The sequence below is a fragment of the Drosophila montana genome, unplaced genomic scaffold (genome assembly GCF_035044405.1).
Source record: "Drosophila montana isolate Dmon_TW-CO22-7 unplaced genomic scaffold, ASM3504440v1 contig_3218_1, whole genome shotgun sequence".
Taxonomy (NCBI): Eukaryota; Metazoa; Arthropoda; class Insecta; order Diptera; family Drosophilidae; genus Drosophila; species Drosophila montana.
The window spans coordinates 647,144-665,400 of NW_026998098.1; the positions used below are offsets into that span (position 1 = coordinate 647,144).

The 18,257-nt window shown below is 39.5% G+C and overlaps 3 protein-coding genes across 4 annotated transcripts; 1 reads left to right on the forward strand and 2 right to left on the reverse strand.

The window, feature by feature from the left end:
- The first annotated feature begins 418 nt into the window (after window positions 1-418).
- Window positions 419-3,791, forward strand: LOC135433770 (uncharacterized). The gene is made up of 5 exons (XM_064690007.1): window positions 419-818; window positions 2,891-2,951; window positions 3,009-3,083; window positions 3,161-3,418; window positions 3,481-3,791. The coding sequence occupies exons 1-5, from the start codon at window positions 695-697 to the stop codon at window positions 3,578-3,580; spliced, it is 618 nt and encodes a 205-aa protein (XP_064546077.1). The 5' UTR covers window positions 419-694; the 3' UTR covers window positions 3,581-3,791.
- A 1,708-nt stretch (window positions 3,792-5,499) lies between these two features.
- Window positions 5,500-18,038, reverse strand: Gbs-76A (Glycogen binding subunit 76A). 2 transcript variants are annotated; one of them, XM_064690008.1, is made up of 4 exons: window positions 17,866-18,038; window positions 16,332-17,571; window positions 9,363-9,586; window positions 5,500-7,805 (listed from the first exon to the last, which is right to left on the reverse strand). In XM_064690008.1, the coding sequence occupies exons 3-4, from the start codon at window positions 9,528-9,530 to the stop codon at window positions 6,099-6,101; spliced, it is 1,875 nt and encodes a 624-aa protein (XP_064546078.1). In that variant the 5' UTR covers window positions 9,531-9,586; window positions 16,332-17,571; window positions 17,866-18,038; the 3' UTR covers window positions 5,500-6,098. The 2 variants fall into 2 exon arrangements, with proteins under 2 accessions (XP_064546078.1, XP_064546079.1); XM_064690009.1 differs by lacking the exons at window positions 16,332-17,571; window positions 17,866-18,038 and adding an exon at window positions 13,487-13,645.
- Window positions 8,035-8,784, reverse strand: Prx1 (Peroxiredoxin 1). The gene has a single exon (XM_064690011.1). It carries the CDS (start codon window positions 8,718-8,720, stop codon window positions 8,133-8,135), a length of 588 nt encoding a protein of 195 aa, XP_064546081.1. The 5' UTR covers window positions 8,721-8,784; the 3' UTR covers window positions 8,035-8,132.
- Window positions 18,039-18,257: the final 219 nt, after the last annotated feature.

Consider the following 18,257-nt stretch of genomic DNA (forward strand, 5'->3'; position numbering starts at 1 on the left):
CTGCCAGAAGCGTGCGGACGTTGTTTAGGGTACTCCGACTCTGAATACGACTCGGGTTCGGCTTTTGGCTCTAAAGTCAAGTGGCAAGTGGCACCTGCACAAACTTGGCGGACATTTTAAAAAGTCAGTGGTTGACGTTCTGCGTGCGTTGCGGTGTGCGGGGTAAATGAATGCTGCATGTTAACGGTAATTTGCAGCCATTAGTTGCCGCACACACACACAAGCACACTCAGACGCACACACAAAGTGGCATTGTGATTAAATGCGTTGAAAAGGAAAACGAATTATACGTGGAAACGTAGAGAGTGTCGGTCGCATTACGCATACGCAGCGTACGCTGGCTCAAAGTTAATGCTGAAATTTAAACGCGTAACGAGCTGCTTATTGTTTGTGTTTTTTTGCTTTTCGTTGTTGTTGTTGTTGTTGTTAGTGTCGCTATCCTTGGCAATCGTCGGTCGGTTGCTTGCCAAGAAATTGGATACGTTGCCGTAAAAGTTCACTTGATTTATATTCAATGCACAACACAATGTGTCTTCTGAGCTAAGCCCTGCTGAGCTCTGCTGGTGTACGAGTATTAGCTGATGTATTAACGTGGCCACTGGGCTGCCAATCTGTTGGCTCTTGTTTCGGGATATGTGCAACTAAAACGTTTATTATTAAAAAAAAAAATACATTGAAATATATATTGTGAGCCATGAGTGAACCACATCAACAACACGAGCAATTGCAACGACGTCGTCGCCGCTGCCGCCAGCCGGCCGAGCCTTGTGAGTGTTTACGTCCTGTGATAAGGGTTTTTGGTCTGCTGACTTCATTCGGTAAGCACAAGTGCAAGCACACACGCACACACCCACACACGCACACACCCACACATCACACACACTTACGCACACAACCATAAATCGGAAGTGATTCAAGTGGAAGAATATGAGCTAAATATAACTTATACAGGTAGCACATAATATATGATAAGGCAAAGGGGTTCATCGTGTAATAGAACACTTATCATACATAAAACTCCAGAATGTTAAAAGCTAATTTAAAAATTTAATTAAGTATAAATTAAATTTAAGAGAAAGCGCTTGGGTAAATATTGTAATTGTGAAATTACGGGAAGACCTAATTCAAAATTCGAGTTCTGTTGCGCTTAGAGGTCCCATAGATACTTAAAGGTATATGTATGTAAATAAAATGAACTCAATTAGAAAAGTTCCTTAAAATCATAATTAATGAAGTGCACTTCTTTTTGCAAACTAAATTTAAAATATTTAAAACTGTTCAGCAAGATGAAGCGAGTTGCATGCAACATGCGAGCCACTTCATCTATTCCCCATTTGAATGCAATTTATAATCTGCCCCAAACACTTTTGCATATGCTACATTTATTAAATTTAGCTTTGCCGCTTGTCATGCCATCACTCCCAGGAGTATCATCTGTATGCCTCGTCTAATGCACTTCTAATAGCAGCTTTCAATAGAGCAACAGTCCTTAAGCGAGCCTGACTAGTCCCAACTGGGACGTATGATAAATGAGCACTGGTTAAGTCCGCGGCATCAGCAGCAGCAGCTACAACTTGGGTCAAGTTCAAAATAATTTGCCAACCATATTGTTTTTGTTTAGACAAAGTCTGGGTCTGCATTATGCATGCAGGCCGGAAGAACTCACAGTTCATAAACCTCAACGCTGCGTGATGCTCAAAAATCGGATAAAAAAGAATGCTCTCTCAGGGCCATTAACGAGACATTGGCCCTTTTTTTCTGCAGCTGCACTTGCACATCCCTGCCAAGTGCACCCTTTTATAGTGTTTGCCCCCCATACAATGATTTTTGTTGTTGGCTTTCTGGCGCCAGTCAGTTTACTGGAAACCCTCCTCCAAAATATGGCGACGCAAAAAAAAAAACCAGAAAAGTTTAGCTGGGATGCCCCTGCCCCTTCTTAATCGACTAGAGAGCAGCGCATAATTTTTGCCTAGTTTTTATTTGATTTTCTCTGGACGCACGTTTCATTGACTTTTTTTTTTTTCGTTCTCGAAGCGTTTAATGTAATTGGTTTGGCTTTGGTTTTTGTTGTGGATTTTGGTCTAACCTCATTTGCCTTTTATCTGCAGTCTAATCGAATTTGTTTTCCCGGCGCATACAATAACAACTTAATTAGATTGAATTTTCGGTAGATTTTCGCATTTCTTGTTTTTGTTTGGCATCTCTTTGTTTATGTTGTTGTTGCTGTAGTCCTAGTCATATTTTACACAATGAAATTAAACGCTTCTAGGCATAATTTGGTTAGAATATTATACATATGCTATGAAAAGCGGGCAGTCAAAGAAGTTCTGAAATGCGTGCGGCTGATGAGAAATCTATTTGTAAATATTCATTTTCTACATAATATAGATCAAATGAATCACGAATTATTTACTGTTCAGGAAATAGTAAAATGTTTAAAGTATTTAATAATAAATAGAGTTTTATTAATTTAAGCCTTCATAATAGATAAATCTATTCTAAAGGTTTTTATAATTTTTGATATTTGTAGCACGTTTGCCTTTTCTTTAGTTTATTGTGGATAGTTGAACATGGCTGAAGCTCATTTCTAAAGAAAACGAATTCATTTTGTTGCATTTCTAAAATCAAATATCCTCTTCCATAGTTCCAAAACTTTTTCGACTACCCTCGCACATTCGGCTTTGTCTCATCAATGTTACTTAGATTACATATTTGCGTTTTGGCATATTTTATGGCCCATCGAAGTCTGGATGAAATAATATTTGTGTAGACACAATCCTATATTGTTTAATACGCATATTCTACAACACGAAAAACTCATAACACATCCCCGCCCAATACCAATTTCTTGAGCATCCAACAGCCAATTTGTGGTCATTTTTCATTTCAGTTATCTGCGGAGTGGGCGTTGATGTCTACATGCATGGCTATCAGGCGGGCCTCTTTATATTGTAAGAAGCTCTGATGCTCTGCTAGTCATGGATCATAAAATTTTAATGCTTGGCCAGTTTTTCAGCTTTGCTGGTGCTGTTCATTGAGTTAAAATGGCTGATAACCATATTTCTGCAGCTCCAGTGCGGCGAGTAAGTTGCTCAACCCGTAGAAGAAGGTCATAAATTGAATGCATGCGCATATGTATTTATTTATTTTTAATTTTCAGCGATAATTACCACAGCTCCTCCTACTGTCTGGACTGCTGGCGTTTGTCAACGTTGCTGGGTGGTTGGCGGCCGGCGCCCATATATGTCGCCATGGGCGTGGCACTGATACTCTTTCCCCACAATCTTTGGCTGAGCTATGTGGCTGGTATGTTTCTGCTGCTCCTGGCTCTGTTGCGTCTCTGCACGCTGCTTAGATTTGGCGGAGGAGCCGGTCACTTCAAGGACGAGGGCCTGCTGCCACAATGCGATTTCGAAAAGTGACACATGCCACATGTAAAAAATTAGACTCCAATTAAAATGCTTGTTTCATTGTTTGCAGAGTCTCAAGCTTTGTGGACAGCGTCGAGGACGACTTCGCTGAGGTCAGCGTCTCGCAGCCAGATGATGAGGAGCCGACCATGGAGGATGAAGTTTGCTAATGGTTGCTGGTATTGTTTATAGTGTCATTTTCTTGGTTTCTCAAATTTTTCATTGGTCTTCTGTTCTTCATTGTTTCACATTTCAAACACTTTTAAGACTAACCGATATTTTAGCTAGAGTTCATAATAAACTGGGGGAAATTTTCGTCCCGAATGCTTTTATTTACACTTCATAAATATAGAGTTTTCCATGCAGGAACATTATTTTTAAAGAGCACTTTGTATTTATATTAATAAGTAACTAATTTTAAAACTTCCATAAGAACCGCTTTGTTATAAATAAAATAAACCGTTTTTTATGATGAAACTCAAAGCTGAATTGTACAACACTCTAGCGAAATTCTCAACATATCATTGAGCATTTGCAAGGGGACAGCTTGACTGATGGCAGGGTAAATAAACAGCGCGCATGTCTGACAAGGTGGCAACGCCATGACCACCTGAAGAAGATGGCGGTGCTGGGTCAACAGGCTATTAACTAATGGGCATTCCTATAGGTTACAAAATGTCCTTCAACTGCCGTTACACTTTGTTCCGCCCAAAACACGTAAAAGTAAAATTATACCGGGAAAAGTAATTTATTTATATTTTTAGTTTTGACATTTAACATGCAAGCTTTGCCCCGTAACACAAACAAACTTTAATATTCCGTACCAGAAGGTTATGTTCCTTGGAACTTTCTAGGCAAATCTTATAAGCATGCATATATATTATATAGTCAAAAACATTTTGGGGGTCACTGCTGTCATACTCACACTTCAGTCTAATAGTTAATGGGGCTTTACTGTGGGGCGTTTGAAAAGTTCACCATTTATGCGAAGTTATTTATATTTTTCGCGGTTACATAGATTCTGTCATAGTTTGTATAAATAGTTTGTAACTTTTAAAGTTAGTTTTTTATTAGGTTGGTATCTTTACATGTTTGCTATGCAATAAACATATATAACATTATTTATATATTTTGTTGTTTAACTTTTACGAAGTTTTCCAATTGAAAAACCTTGAGGTAGCTGCGTTTTACTTTCGTTATTTTGTTTTTAATAATTAATTCTTTAGTGTTAGGTTGTTGGCTCTCCCTGATATATAGGCTATTGGTGTGGATCAGAAGTTTTGGACAATTGTCATATATCGAGATATTATTTGTATTATACTTATATAGTATGATAACACCAATCCTTTTTGTTGATGAACCTCATTCTTAAACTTAAAAGTTAAAAACGAAAACAAGCCACAAAATTTAACTAAAATTTATATTTTTTTATTTTGTATATTTTTTATATATTATGTTGTATGTATGTATATCGTTTATATGTATATAATATTATGCATCAACATATACATAAAGAAAATATCGAAATCGTAAAATAAATCGAATTAAATAAAAAAATAACACAAAAATTAAATTAAACAATAAAAAGAAAATGTTAACATTTGATCGAAAACAAAATAATAATTATTATTTTTGGCATAGCAAAAAACGATTGTTCAGTACGTGTAGGGGTAGGAAATTCTGTAACTGTAACTATTTATCATAGATCTTGCACAGTCGCAATCTATATAATTCGCAAGCATTTGGTGTCATGGAGTTAAATGCGCAACTATTGGCACATTCCTAACGAGGTTTGGCAAGAGATTCGGCTTAGGCTGTTTACTCCTTGCATATAGCTAATGTATATAGCCTTTTTAAAGTCTTATGGTAAAGCTTGGTTTGACTAGAAAAGCAAAGTTGGTTATTTGCTGCATATTGGAACAATAGCAGGTAGTAAACAGATTCCGATTAGAGAAACTTGATACGTTCTCTCACGTGAATCCCCACATTAGTGTCCTCCCCACATGCCTGAACAATGCATAAACCAATATGTATATTGTGTATATAGTATAAGAGAACTATAGAAATTAAAATTGTGGTAGACATTAAAAAGTGTTCATTATGCATCATTAATCATTGATCATCAACATTATATCATCATCATCAACATCATTAGTTATCACTTGCTCTTCTTATAACGTAAGACTATTAACTATCATTGGGATTCTTTCGCACTTTGCTGGCTCTGTTCACTCGTATTTTGTTCGGGCCACTCTTAACTTTTACTTTATTCGCCTGGTTATAGAAGCCGCTGCCTCTGGTCCTCCTTCTTCTGCTTCTTTGCCAGCATTACTTTATTCCACTCTATAAAAATATAAACATTTGCCTTACATACATGTACGTACAAGGGAGAGGCATGGGCTGGGCTGGGCTGTTGGGATGGGTTTTGGTGGATTGCACCGTTCTCTCTATATAGTATTGATCTCTGATCTCTGGGTGTGGCAGACGCCCCAGCACACGCCGTCAAGGCCGACACCAGTTAATGACGTCCAATAGCATTGACGGCGCACTGCCTTTAGGCGTTGACTGCAACGACCCGCGTCCGCGTCGTCTACTGCCTCCTCGGAGTGCCCCCGCAAACTGCTACTAACTATATATATATATATATATACATATATATATTTATATATATATAGATACATATATACATTAGTAGAACGAACTGCACCAGGCATCGCCCGCCGTGGGGCTTAGCATGCCGACCAAATTGCTGCCATGATGCGACTGCACGGCGCTATTCGTCACAGACGCCGGCGATGCCACGTGATTCGAGCTGGGCAAGCATTGGAAGCAGTAGTTGGCGCCATAATTGCTATCCCAAAACTGTTGACCCTTGCACTGAAAGCGCACGGCAAACTCCAGACGTTGTCCGACATGCAGCGAATTGCCAAAGAGCACAAACGTGAACTTGTCGGAGAAGCCATCGCAGGAGTTCTCCACGTAGTTGGCCTGCAGATCCGCATAGCTGCGCCAGCCGTCCAGCGAGTAGCGCACATGCACTGATTTATGAAAGTCCAGATTGCGCACACGCACCGAACCGGAGATTGTCTGATTGATGCTATCGGTGACAGCGGCATTCTCCAGCGACACCTGCTTCTCGCGCACCGCATCGAGGAATGTGGGCAGTCCGCCCGGCTGCTGGAACAGCGGCATCAACAGTTTGTCCGATTTGGGACCAAGCTGCATTGGTGGCTCTGACTCAAGTATTTCCAGATCCTCAAACGCTGATTTCGGTATGGTTGGTATTTCGTCCAGAAATGTTTTCACATCCGCCAAATCCAGGCCAAGCACGTCAGCAAAGCGCACAATTTTCTTGCGTCCCGGCGTACCCGGCGGCGTTTTGCCCGTTTTCAAAGAGGAGCATCGTCGTACGCGTTGCGGTCGACAGTCGTCCTCGTCATCTGTGGTGTCTATGCCATGGCTTTGAATGGGTTTCTCAGCTGCGTTAATCGCCTCTGTGGCATCCTGTTGAGCCTGTTCCAGTTGTGCCAGTCCCACGTCCACAGTTAGCATGCCCTCTGTGCATTTGTCTACCTCATCTATACCGCCGCTCTCTGGCGCCTGCTGTGCTTCCTGCTCTCTCTGTTCCTGCTCCGCAATTGTCGGAACTAGCTTGTCATCTTCAAGTTGTTGCAGCTTCTCTTCTGGCTGATCTACGTGACCATTTACCAACACCGGCTCCTCCTCAACTGGCGCCTGCTCCGTTTGCTCCTGGCTGCAACCGTTGCCAGTGCTCTTGATGCTATCGCTGTGCTGCTGCAGTTCGCTTAGTATTTGTGCCTGCAGCAGCGTCTCATCATCGCTCTCCCTTGCTTGTTCCTCTTGTTTCGGTTCCACTGCGCCTACCATCTCCTCCTCCGCCTCCTCCTCCGTCGCCTCATTTTGATCACCATTTGTCAGAGGCTCATGAGTGCCATTCATTTGCAATGTGTTAACATATTCCTTGAGCTCCGTTGCCGGCAACTTGCTGCGCTCCGCCTGCGGCTGTGTGGTAACCAGCGGCAGCTCATTTGGCACATTGCTTGTGCTGCTGCTGCTCCCGCCCGCCGCATCAAAGTAGGGACCATCTGTGCTGCTGTGACTGCTAGCCGCCGAGGCGCAAGCATAGCCAGACTCGGCCGTGGAGTTGTGCGGCGTATTCGAGGCGGTTTCTATGAGACGCAGGTACTCGCACTCATCCACTGGACTGCCTGGCGATTCCAGCTCGCAGTCAAAGTCAAAAAATGAATCTGACTCATGACGCAGCGGCTGCAGATCGGTGACAGTCTGTTCCGATTCGTGTGCATTTACCCAGGTGTTGGTATTGCCGCCATTTATAATAGGTTCATCCTCTGCATTGGCGCCCTCCTCGTTTGCCTGCATTTCAAGAAAAGGATATGAATTGAAGGAAAAATTGGTTAAAATTCTATTTTAAAAAGCACTTTATTTTATTTTTTAATAATTTTGTATTTTTCCAAGGGCATTTAGTTTTCCGCAATCCAAAGAAATTCTCTTTCTGGTCCCACATTGATCTGTTCCAAACTGAATTCTCAAATGAAGATAATAACTCTTTCCATAAAGAATATGCACGACTGAAAAACTCCTATTCACTTGCTAATTATCCAATTTATTGAGCGTGTTTGTGTGTGTCGCAAAAAATATATTCTACTTGCACTCCTTTATCGAACTATAAAATGTGTGTTTTTAGCTGGCGTTTTTAAAGTATTCTTCTTTGCCAGCGCTATCCGGCTTCATGGTCTTTGAGCCCGGTCGCCAGTTAACCGGGCAAACCTCGCCGAACTCATCCGAAAATTGAAAGGCCTGAACTAAGCGCAGAGACTCCTCGACACTGCGTCCCACACCCAAGTCATTAACCGAGATATGACGTACGACGCCAAGTCGATCGATAATATACATGCCGCGATGGGCCAGACCAGTGTTCTCGTCCAGCATCCCAAAATCGCGAGAAATCTTCATGGACTTGTCTGACCACAGAGGAATGTCAATCTCGCCCAGGCCACCGGACTTACGTGGTTGCATCATCCAGGCGCAGTGCGCAAAATGACTGTCCGTCGAACAGCCAATGATCTCGCAGCCTATATTCCGAAACTCCTGGGCGCGATCGCTAAATGCCTGCAGCTCCGTTGGGCACACGTATGAGAAGTTTGCCGGATAAAAGAGCAGTACCACATATCTACCCCGATACTCGTGAAGTGTCATCGGTCTAAATGCACCCATTGATGTGACCGCAAGCGAATTGATTTCCGGTGCTGGTTTGCGCAGTAAAAGCATTTTCGCTTTTTTTTTCAATATTATAATGTGATGTGACTTGTTTGAAATCAGAAAAACTACTGAGGCTTTAGAACATTCTAGTCGAGTCTCGTCCTGGTTCTAATACGATTGCTTGGATCCAAGCATTAATATATATAGGTATGGTATAGGTGCATACACAAATAATTATTATATAATAATAAAATATTATTATTTTCCAAAATTCCTTAATTTTTGGGTACAAAACTGTTTTGAAGCAAACCATTTATTTTTCAACTACAAACATGTACTAATCAATTTCCCAGCAATTGCACTTATCCAAACATGTTGGGTAGTTGCAAATTTTTGGGTACAGATCGAATCTAGCCCTTATCTTGTTTATGGAAATATGTATAGCTTGACATACTCTCAATACAACGGGCAATTGTATAAATAATACTGAAATGTCGAATTACAATTCTGAAGAAAAACTCTCAATGTGAAGCTTGAATCAAGAACAAACCGTGACCCGAAAGACCTTTTTCTTGGATTTGCAGCCAAATAAAATTAATATAAACGGAAACAAACTCTTATATGAGTAAGTATTGATATTTTTAAGAAACCCAAATATATATCGCATGTGCGATAGCCTGGCCAGATATGGATTAAGTATTCTCAACTCACCTGTGATCCCAAGGTGCGCAGCTTTGTGGACAAACTTCGCGCGAATGCCTCGGCACGTCCACGGCATGATGACATCCCTATGTTTGGTATTATTGAGATAATGCTGCAGGGCGGCCTGTTGTCCGGCGTGCTACTGTGTGTTAATGGTATATCGCCGGGCTCATTCATTTACGTCACGTCAATTTGCGAGGCGGTGGGGGCCAACGTCGGCAATTGCAACGATGCTGCAAAACAAATATGCAGATATATATAAGAATATGTATATATGTATATACGTAGATGACGTGTATCACAATATTATTTTCGTTTATTGCCTAAGGCTAAGAAACAGTCAAAGATTTTCTTAAGTAAACAAATAAATTTACTCAAAATGTTATGCTTTCTCTTTTTGAGAAAACAGCTGGCAATTATTTTTTATAATTTGCAGAGCGTTTTTCATTTGGCAACCGATTCAACTTTTAGCTGCCTGTCAATAATTTAAATAGCCTATTTTGGGTATTACGAGCAGATGGCATTTGCACTTGTGCATTTTTCGCATTTCCACAGTTCATTCAAATATGTAATTTCACAATCAATTGTTTATTTTTTATTCATTAAATATATTTCAGCTGCCAGTGATTTGTGTGCCTTTCACTAAATATATGTGAAAGTATATACACTTTAAAAATCCATTATATAATATGATTAACGCGCGACAGGTTCTTTCATGCTAATGAAATCTAAATTCCAAAAGTTTTACATATTTGTATTAAATAAATTTAAATCAATTTAACGCTGTTTCTTTTGAAACGGCAATTGGCAAGTAGTTTTGTTATTGTTTTCGAAATAGCACTGGTCAAATCCAACTTTGGTTAAATACTAATAAAGGCACCCCAAAGAGAATTGATAAATACCTTATGCGGATTGTTTTCAAAGTACAATTGGCATGTGGTTTGTATTTTATTGTTTTTCAATGGTGACACGTGCTCGCCTGATCAGGTGGATATAGACACGCCCCTAAATGGTAAAACAATTCAGATAGCCCAACCCAAAAGAAGAGGAGAGAATGCACCAATCGCAACGTTGTTAATTGGCCTTGAACTTTGCGCTGATCTGCGACATTTTTTCTATTTTTTTTTTTCGTTTTGCGTGTAAGCTTTTATTTGGTTTTTTTTTTTTTTTGGCAGCCTGCATAGGAAGCTTTAATTGAGCAGTAAAATAATAAAAATTGAATTTAAACTTTGCCAAAGGCAGCGAGAGAATTTGTAAATAAATAAAACGATGGCCGTCCCTGACAATCGATCGATTAAGGAGGTCAAAAGCGATCTGCTTTAAATACATTTTACTGCACTGCACAATTATCAAAGACCCATACGTATTATCTAGGGGCTCTACTTAGGCATATGCCATTCTGACATATTTGTGATTCATAGCCTGCCCCACCTGCGGCTGCATATTGCCCGGCGCTACCACTGCGAGTACGCGCCGTTGCAGCGATATTGCCCGAAGAGGCGTCCCATTCACTTGGCTTCAGTCCCTTTTTTATATAGACAAAATAAAATTGTTTTTGGACCAGGGCCAATTGGCTAAATGCGTTTTGGGCGGCGGCAGATGACGCGCAAAATACCGAAAATGCAAAGGAAGAAAGCGGAAAGAGTGTGCACCATAGGCAGAGAGACAGAGAGAGAGAGAGAGAGAGAGAGAGAGAGAGAGGGACAGATATAGCAAAAGTAACGACACATTTATATAAAATAATTTCTGAAATTATCAAATGATTTGGTTCATAAAAATTGTTAATTTACTTTCAAAAATTAAAGATCGGACAGAATCAAGCTGACAGTATTCAAATATATATTAAGACAGAATATTAATTAAATATAAGATACTGAAAATCAAAAATGATTGGAAATCTTTGTAATATGTAAAAAGCAAAAAGGATAAATATAAGAATAAGAACATAAGAAGAAATATGACCACAGTCAGTTAACTAGATTTTCCTTAGCTACTTTCTCAACATTCAACATTTTCCAAGTTCAATGTACTAGCATAGAAACTATCTTAGAAAGCGAAAAGACACACGCGCAGTTTTCACTATATATACCGAAAACTCATAATAAGAAAAAAATTATCAGTTTAAAGAATAATATATAGAAATAAACGTCATATACTATGGTAATATATAGAGTCGGCGATTTATAAATAAAATAAATGCAGATCATCCAAAACTTAGAAATTGCTAAAAATGAGCCAAAAATAAAAATTGAACAACGCATGTGTATTTTTCTAAAAAGAACATTTCCGTTTTGCTTTATCTCTTTTCTGTTCAACTATATTTTTTCGTTTAACTCATGGCATTAAAATTTATAGTGCTTTTCCGACGAATTTATGCTTTGTTTTGATGGTTAGCTCAAAATGTTCGCCGGCTTGCAAGTGCGTATTTCTGCGACGAGAGTCTAGATGGCACGCACTGTCCAAAAGATAGTTAGATACTTCTCAGGCCCGTTTGTGGTGCCACCCATAAGCAGCTTAATTGAATTAAATTGGGCCAAATGTGTGGCCAGGCGTGTTGATCAATTGATGTTTATGTGTCTAAAGTGGCATTCTAGCAGCACATATGTACAATCAAAAATAACTTTGCATAATGTTTGATTAGTTAACTTTATTTTGTGGTCAAAGTAGCTGAACTGACAGGCAGGCAAATAATAAAAGAGAGGTGCCAATTTAAAGTTAAAAGACATATTGCTATTCGACCGAAGGTCAAGTCTAATAAATATATACACCGAGAAAGTGCACACAACTAGTAGGTAAATTAACTAAACTGGGAATATTTCTTTGAAACTCATTTGAAATCTCATTTGCAGCTAAAAGTTAGTCGAAACTGTGAATTTAGCAGTCCAATTTAGCTGGACCCATTAAAGCTGGCAATAAAAAAAATCATTTTCAACTGCTTCACGTCCAGCTGTCTATTCCCTGAGCTTAACACGTTGTGAATTTCCCCTATTATAGGCATTTGACTAATAGAACAAATTTCAAAATGTTAACAACTATTTTAGCAAATTTGTGTCCCGCTCAGGTGTGTTTTATTTCTGCTACTCAAGGATGATAATGCATTTTGTAGTTGCTTGATTTTGTAAAAATATAAATAGCTCTTTCTATATATAACTTGTATATGATGTCTGAGTAGACAACAATTTAACAGATTTCGACTCTGGTTGTTCTGTCTGAGGTATGTATATATATATATACACATATACACATATATAATCTAATGCGTCTCTGTAATAAGTTGCCAGTACTGAAATGAAGAGTGCTTTTGCAAAGTGCGTAGATATTTTAGGTCTGAATAAAAGTCTTAATGAGTATAGCGACATTAGCCATTGTATTACTCTTGGTTAAATTATGCCTTTTTCAGGTTATGTGGCATTTATGAAACGACATTCATTTATTATTTTTAAGTATTTGTATCGAAGTAACCAGAGTCATATTCAGCTGTTGCTTAAGTGAGTGCTTCCCAGCTAAAGAGGAGCTGCATAGGACTATATCTAAAATATATTTCTTTTTAATTTGTGCTTTTTTGAAAATCCACAATACGTTATTATATTATTATTATAAATATTATTGGAATTTTTATTTTTAATATTAAGTACTGTAATTGTGATTATAGGATATAGTTATGAATTATTAACATCAGTTTAGCACTAGCCATGCTTGGCCTTCGGCTAAGACCATGCTACTTGCAAACACTAGCCAGGAATTCGAACCCGGATCTTAGTTGTTCAATTTCCTAAATGACTGAACCACTAAGACACACAGGAAATAAAATATTCTTCACTGTCAAGGCCTTTTGATGGGACGCCATTTGTTATGTTGCAGTTTTTAGGAGATATTTATGGAGTGTATTTATGGAGATATCATATCAGATATATTATTTCAGCATTGAGTAAGTGTCGAGTTCACCTGTCACTGACATGACTTCAAGGGTGCGGGGGCGCAGTTAATCATGCCGCGCCGGCGTTTCGATTGTGAGCGTTGATAACAATTTGCATTTATTTTTAGCAATCATTTGAAAACAGAGCGCAGTTTATGACCCAAATTGAACTGAACCGAATCGTACTCGAACCGAACGATATTCCTCTCTTACTCACATAACGCCAACTGCTGCCGGATCGCTTGGTAACCCGTTCCCAGATCGTTTTCAGACACAAACCTTAATATGTACTTTATGGGCACGTTATTAACTAGCGAAAACGAACTTCACGGACCCGGACTGCGACTGCACCACGTCTGCGGTGGTACTGTGATGAGCATGCACTGAATACGATTTTTGTTTTTTTTTTCTGTTTTTTTTTTTTGGCATTAAACGAACTTGCGCTGATTGATAAGGCAGCTAAATCAAAGCGCAGCAAATCGCACCGCCAGCGTCTGGCCTGTCACTGATCAACTGTGATGTGTCTGTGCCCTGTGTGTGCATCTGTAACTGTAGCTGTAGCTGTGGCTGCAGCTGAAGCTGTTGCTGTAGCTGTAGCTGTAGCTGCAACTGTATCTGTGTGGGTAATCGTAATCGTAATCGCCGCATCCCAAAGGTAAGACAACTGCAGCGACAGATGCCCGACCCTCTGCCCGCAAAGTACCGCTGCCATTGTCAGACAGCCGCTTGCATAGAGAAATGCTCGTGATCAGCGACGTCGCTGTCTGCTACCCTCAGAGAGAGAGAGAGAGAGAGAAAGGGCATAATGCCATGATGATCAACTCTGCTACATTTTTATTATAGAGTAAATATGTGCTTACTATTGAGCAGGTCTACTCGCTAGTCAGGTGAGTCTTTGTTTTTGCTAACATTCACACGTGCTGGGAAGCTGTTCAAGAACATTCTTGAATGCTCAATTTTTTAAATAGAAAATACTTAAAACGGAATAGAAGTTCTTTAGGCATCTTGCAAGGAATCTAGGAATCTGAGGGAGTTCCTTCACATTTACCATTATTAATCCTATAATCTGTTTCTAATGGATTGATGTATTTGCAAGCATTTTTTTAAAATTAATCAACCAAATAAATTAAATTTAATCGATCAACTATAGTTTTTCCAGGGTATGTCGTCTCCCTCACTTCTAAGTGCTGTCACCAACGATATGCAACAATTGGCTATTGTATATAAGTAGAAACTGTTTGCCAATATCTTCTGCACTGCCCATAGTAATTATGATACGTATCTGGCTTATCGGCGATAATAATGTTTGTCATTTGAGCCACTTACACTGAACCATTTCCCGCTGTGATTGAGATAATATATTATCCAAGGGTTCCGGCAATTAGGTTCGGATTGGGCTCGGTTATTGAATCGTTATCAGTAAACAGCTTAGCTACTGCTAGTACTTAGTTTAGCTTTCAACAAATTGATAACAGAAACAAGGGATTAGAGAGATAATCGGATAATTGCGGTACTTGCGGAAATTAAGTTGTAAGCAGATAAAAATAGATCAAATATAGAGTACAGAAGGTGAAAATAACATAATCGAATGGATGTGGAATTTCGGGCATAGTAGGGAAACTGTGTGTTCTGAGCACAGACCTGAACTAACTTTGACTAATTTATTAAAAATTTGACTTTCGGCCTTCAATTATATTCACATGTTCTTGCATAATTATTTGCTCTGTCTGCATATATAAGTAAATATTTATGTATATCTTGCTGTGCATAGTATATACATATAAACTTTCCCTACTTTAGTTTAATTTTCTATTAGCTGTTCACTCATGTGCCACCCACTTCAAAAGATTGGCCAAAAATTTCTACAAACCACAACAGCTGACTTTGTTAGCGCTGAATGATATTTATTTTATAAATAACCCAGAATATATATTAATATATTTTTTAATATGGCGAATTAGCCAAATTGACAGTCGCACGTAACACGCGGCATTTGCGTCGTCCGTTGCGACATAATTGAGGAGCCGAAGCGGTGGAGCGGTTGAGTCTTTGGCAGGTTCCCAATCGATTGTCGGTGAGTTTTTGGGTGGGTAAAACAATCAATAGATTATGTGGCTCACACGCGCCTCGCTTTATGTCGAGTTCCGTTCATGGATAGCCCTAAGTAGTCAAGTATCTCTCAGATACATTGCTGTGTGCGCCGCGGTCAGTGCGTGTTTGGTGTGGGTGGTTCTTTTGCTGGGGAAGCGCGTGTATTTTATTTATATTTGTATGACATTGCTACCCAACGAAATGTCAAAAGCAAACAAAGCCAAGCACCGCCACAATAATAATAATAATAACAACAGCAACAACAACAATGCGAAAATCGCTTGTGCCGTTTTGGAGCAGACAGAGACACAGATACAGATACAGATACAAATACAGACACAGATACTTTCGATTTTCACATGCTTTCGCTTTCCATTGGCTTCACTTACAGCTCGTGTTTTGATTTAAATGGGCTATGATTGAAGCCTGGTGGGGCAGAAGTCCCCAACTATTTGCAAAAGGTATTGGCAAGGGCAAGTTGAAGATTTTGTTTTTATTGGCGATTGCCATTAGGTAGGTAGTTAGATAAATAGATGAAAGGTGTGATTTAATTTGAAGGAGTTGACTGTTCTATATCTGCGTCTGGCGAATTGTTAAGGCATCTTCAAAGCCAATTATGATATTATTAATTGAAGAATAGATGTTTGAAGCAGGAATTCTGTTCGTTAATTAAGCAGCGTGGTATCTACGTTCGTTTAATTATGTCACACTCCACAAAACCATTTTAATAATTACAAATAATGTTCCACTTGTAAGCACATTCGATCCCACATTAAAAAGTTCAATGTCAAAGTATACTCCGGGTACTAGTTCATAATTATGTATTATTACTACAACAATTCGATTGTTGCCAACTTGTGGCAGAACAACAAAACTACACACGGTCAAAATATTTTTATAAAACATGCGATGATTATGTGAATATGCGTGCATATTGCGATTGTTCTGTTATGATTATAAATATTACCAACCTGCCTATAAGTTGATTAGTTCCAATGGGTTTCCTTTTTTATTTCCAAGTTCTTGGCCAGCCCGTTTATGGAGCAATAAAAAATATGAGTTGTCAAAGCTGTCGCATAAATATTGCACATATATATAGCGAATATATACACGCGTATATATCTGGTATATATAGTGTGGAAGTCGTCGATATATGTTTGGCTATGTATTGCGTGCTTCGGTATCGTTATATACGTAGACACCTCCGCTTTAAAACTGTGCCAAGGAAGTGACCCAGCGAATGGGGCTAACGAAGGATTTCGTTTGCCTGAACTTTCACTTTTAGTGCCCAGACACGCACACACTCTCGGAGAAAACACGGTTCGGGCCCACAGATGGCGCTAGTTGCTTGGATAACACTTTTAACAAGGAAGTTGTATTGTGCACTGTCTTCAAGGCGATATGTTTAGGGTATTTTCATTTTATTTGGCTTTATTTTTGGTATTTATGCGGCGCTCTGGTTCACACACGCGACGCTAGGGTTAAGTTAAAATTGTAAAAAAAGGAGCTGCACCGTCGGTTCTGTTCGTGGTGATGGCAAGCACGGCGAGTTACAACAGCTCACACCAAATACGATGTACAAAAATTCAATTTCAATTTAAATCCATTTCTGTATTTTGCCAGCGCTCGTCGTGGCAGCCGTGGCAGCACCGCCAGTTGTAGTGGCAACGACGGCGACTTGGTCGCAATAAGAGTGCCATTCAAGGGCATTGCAAGGTCGTAGCAGCTCACAGCAGTCGACAGTCGGCAGTTGCGTCTTTCGCCCACTGGCGGCGGGGTACGCTGCTGAGAGTACGCAATGGCATGGGCCGTATTCAGATACAGATACAAAGATACGAGCACTTTTCGCAAAGAGAATTAACACATTCTGAGAGCGCTGGGAGAATGAGAGTTAGCGAGCAGCTGCCCGGTAGATCGCACGCTGCGCTTTAATTAGTATTAATTTGGCTTCACTAGCTGCTACTGTGCTACTGCGAGTGTATCTTTCAGATACTCTTCCACTCACGGATTGCTTTTCAGTAATTTATAACTTTGCTGCATTGCGTTACGCTTCTGGTTCGGCCTGCCCGTGCGGTTGTCCTGTCGTGTGGCAACTGACGAAGGTTTCAAGTAGGTTGCAAGCATTGCGGCATGCCTAAAACTCTCACTTTTCTCTATTCTTTATCGTCTCTCCGCTGGTACAGTGGGCGGGCTTGGGTTGTGTTGCGTGTTCTGAGAGAGGGAGAGAGCATCCAATATGCTTTAATAATGCACAGTGGTCTGAAAGCTTAGCTAGAGAGGGACAGACTTAAATATTATATTGTTTTGGTTAATGTTATACAACTATCGATATTCTAGAAAAATTTAGAGTTTCTTTAGCTTTCACAAAAACTTACTCCGAGCCACATATATTTTTCATTTATTTATCTAAAATTAGTTTGATGGGCGTATGCCTGAAAGTACGATTTGTGAAAGCTTTTGAACTATATTCTAAATAATAATTAGACACAAGAAGGATCGGCTTACCTGCTGGAATATATTATCACTGACGCTGCTTCACATCTCTATTTGCCTTAGTCCATTTAGCACACCATATTGTGATGTTGAAATGAGGCTATGCCAATTATTCTCGTCCCACTGTAACATGACGTGCTTCTCTCTGTGCCTCGCTCTTTTTCTCTCGCTCCACTCAGTCAAGTGCGGAGCCGGCGTTTTTTATTTTACCTCATTTTTAAATGTTTATTGTTTTGTTTAATGTTTGCTAAAGGCATTTTTCATTGCTTTGTATAGTTTTCAGTTTGTTTTTAATTTGCACATGAAGGTATTTATTATTTTTACCAGCTGCCAGTTTGTCTATGCTTTATTGTGTTCATATGATACAGGCACACGCATTAATACATACATATGTATGCCTGCAT

Coding starts and splice junctions, on each gene's coding strand:
- Prx1 (XM_064690011.1), bottom strand. CDS start 8,720: ATGCTTTTACTGCGCAAACCAGCACCGGAAATCAATTCGCTTGCGGTC.
- Gbs-76A (XM_064690008.1), bottom strand. CDS start 9,530: ATGAATGAGCCCGGCGATATACCATTAACACACAGTAGCACGCCGGAC. Junction 7,806..9,362: donor TGCGCACCTTGGGATCACAG/GTGAGTTGAGAA, acceptor CTTGAAATGCAG/GCAAACGAGGAGGGCGCCAA.
- LOC135433770 (XM_064690007.1), top strand. CDS start 695: ATGAGTGAACCACATCAACAACACGAGCAATTGCAACGACGTCGTCGC. Junction 819..2,890: donor TGGTCTGCTGACTTCATTCG/GTAAGCACAAGT, acceptor TTTTCATTTCAG/TTATCTGCGGAGTGGGCGTT. Junction 2,952..3,008: donor CAGGCGGGCCTCTTTATATT/GTAAGAAGCTCT, acceptor ATGCTTGGCCAG/TTTTTCAGCTTTGCTGGTGC.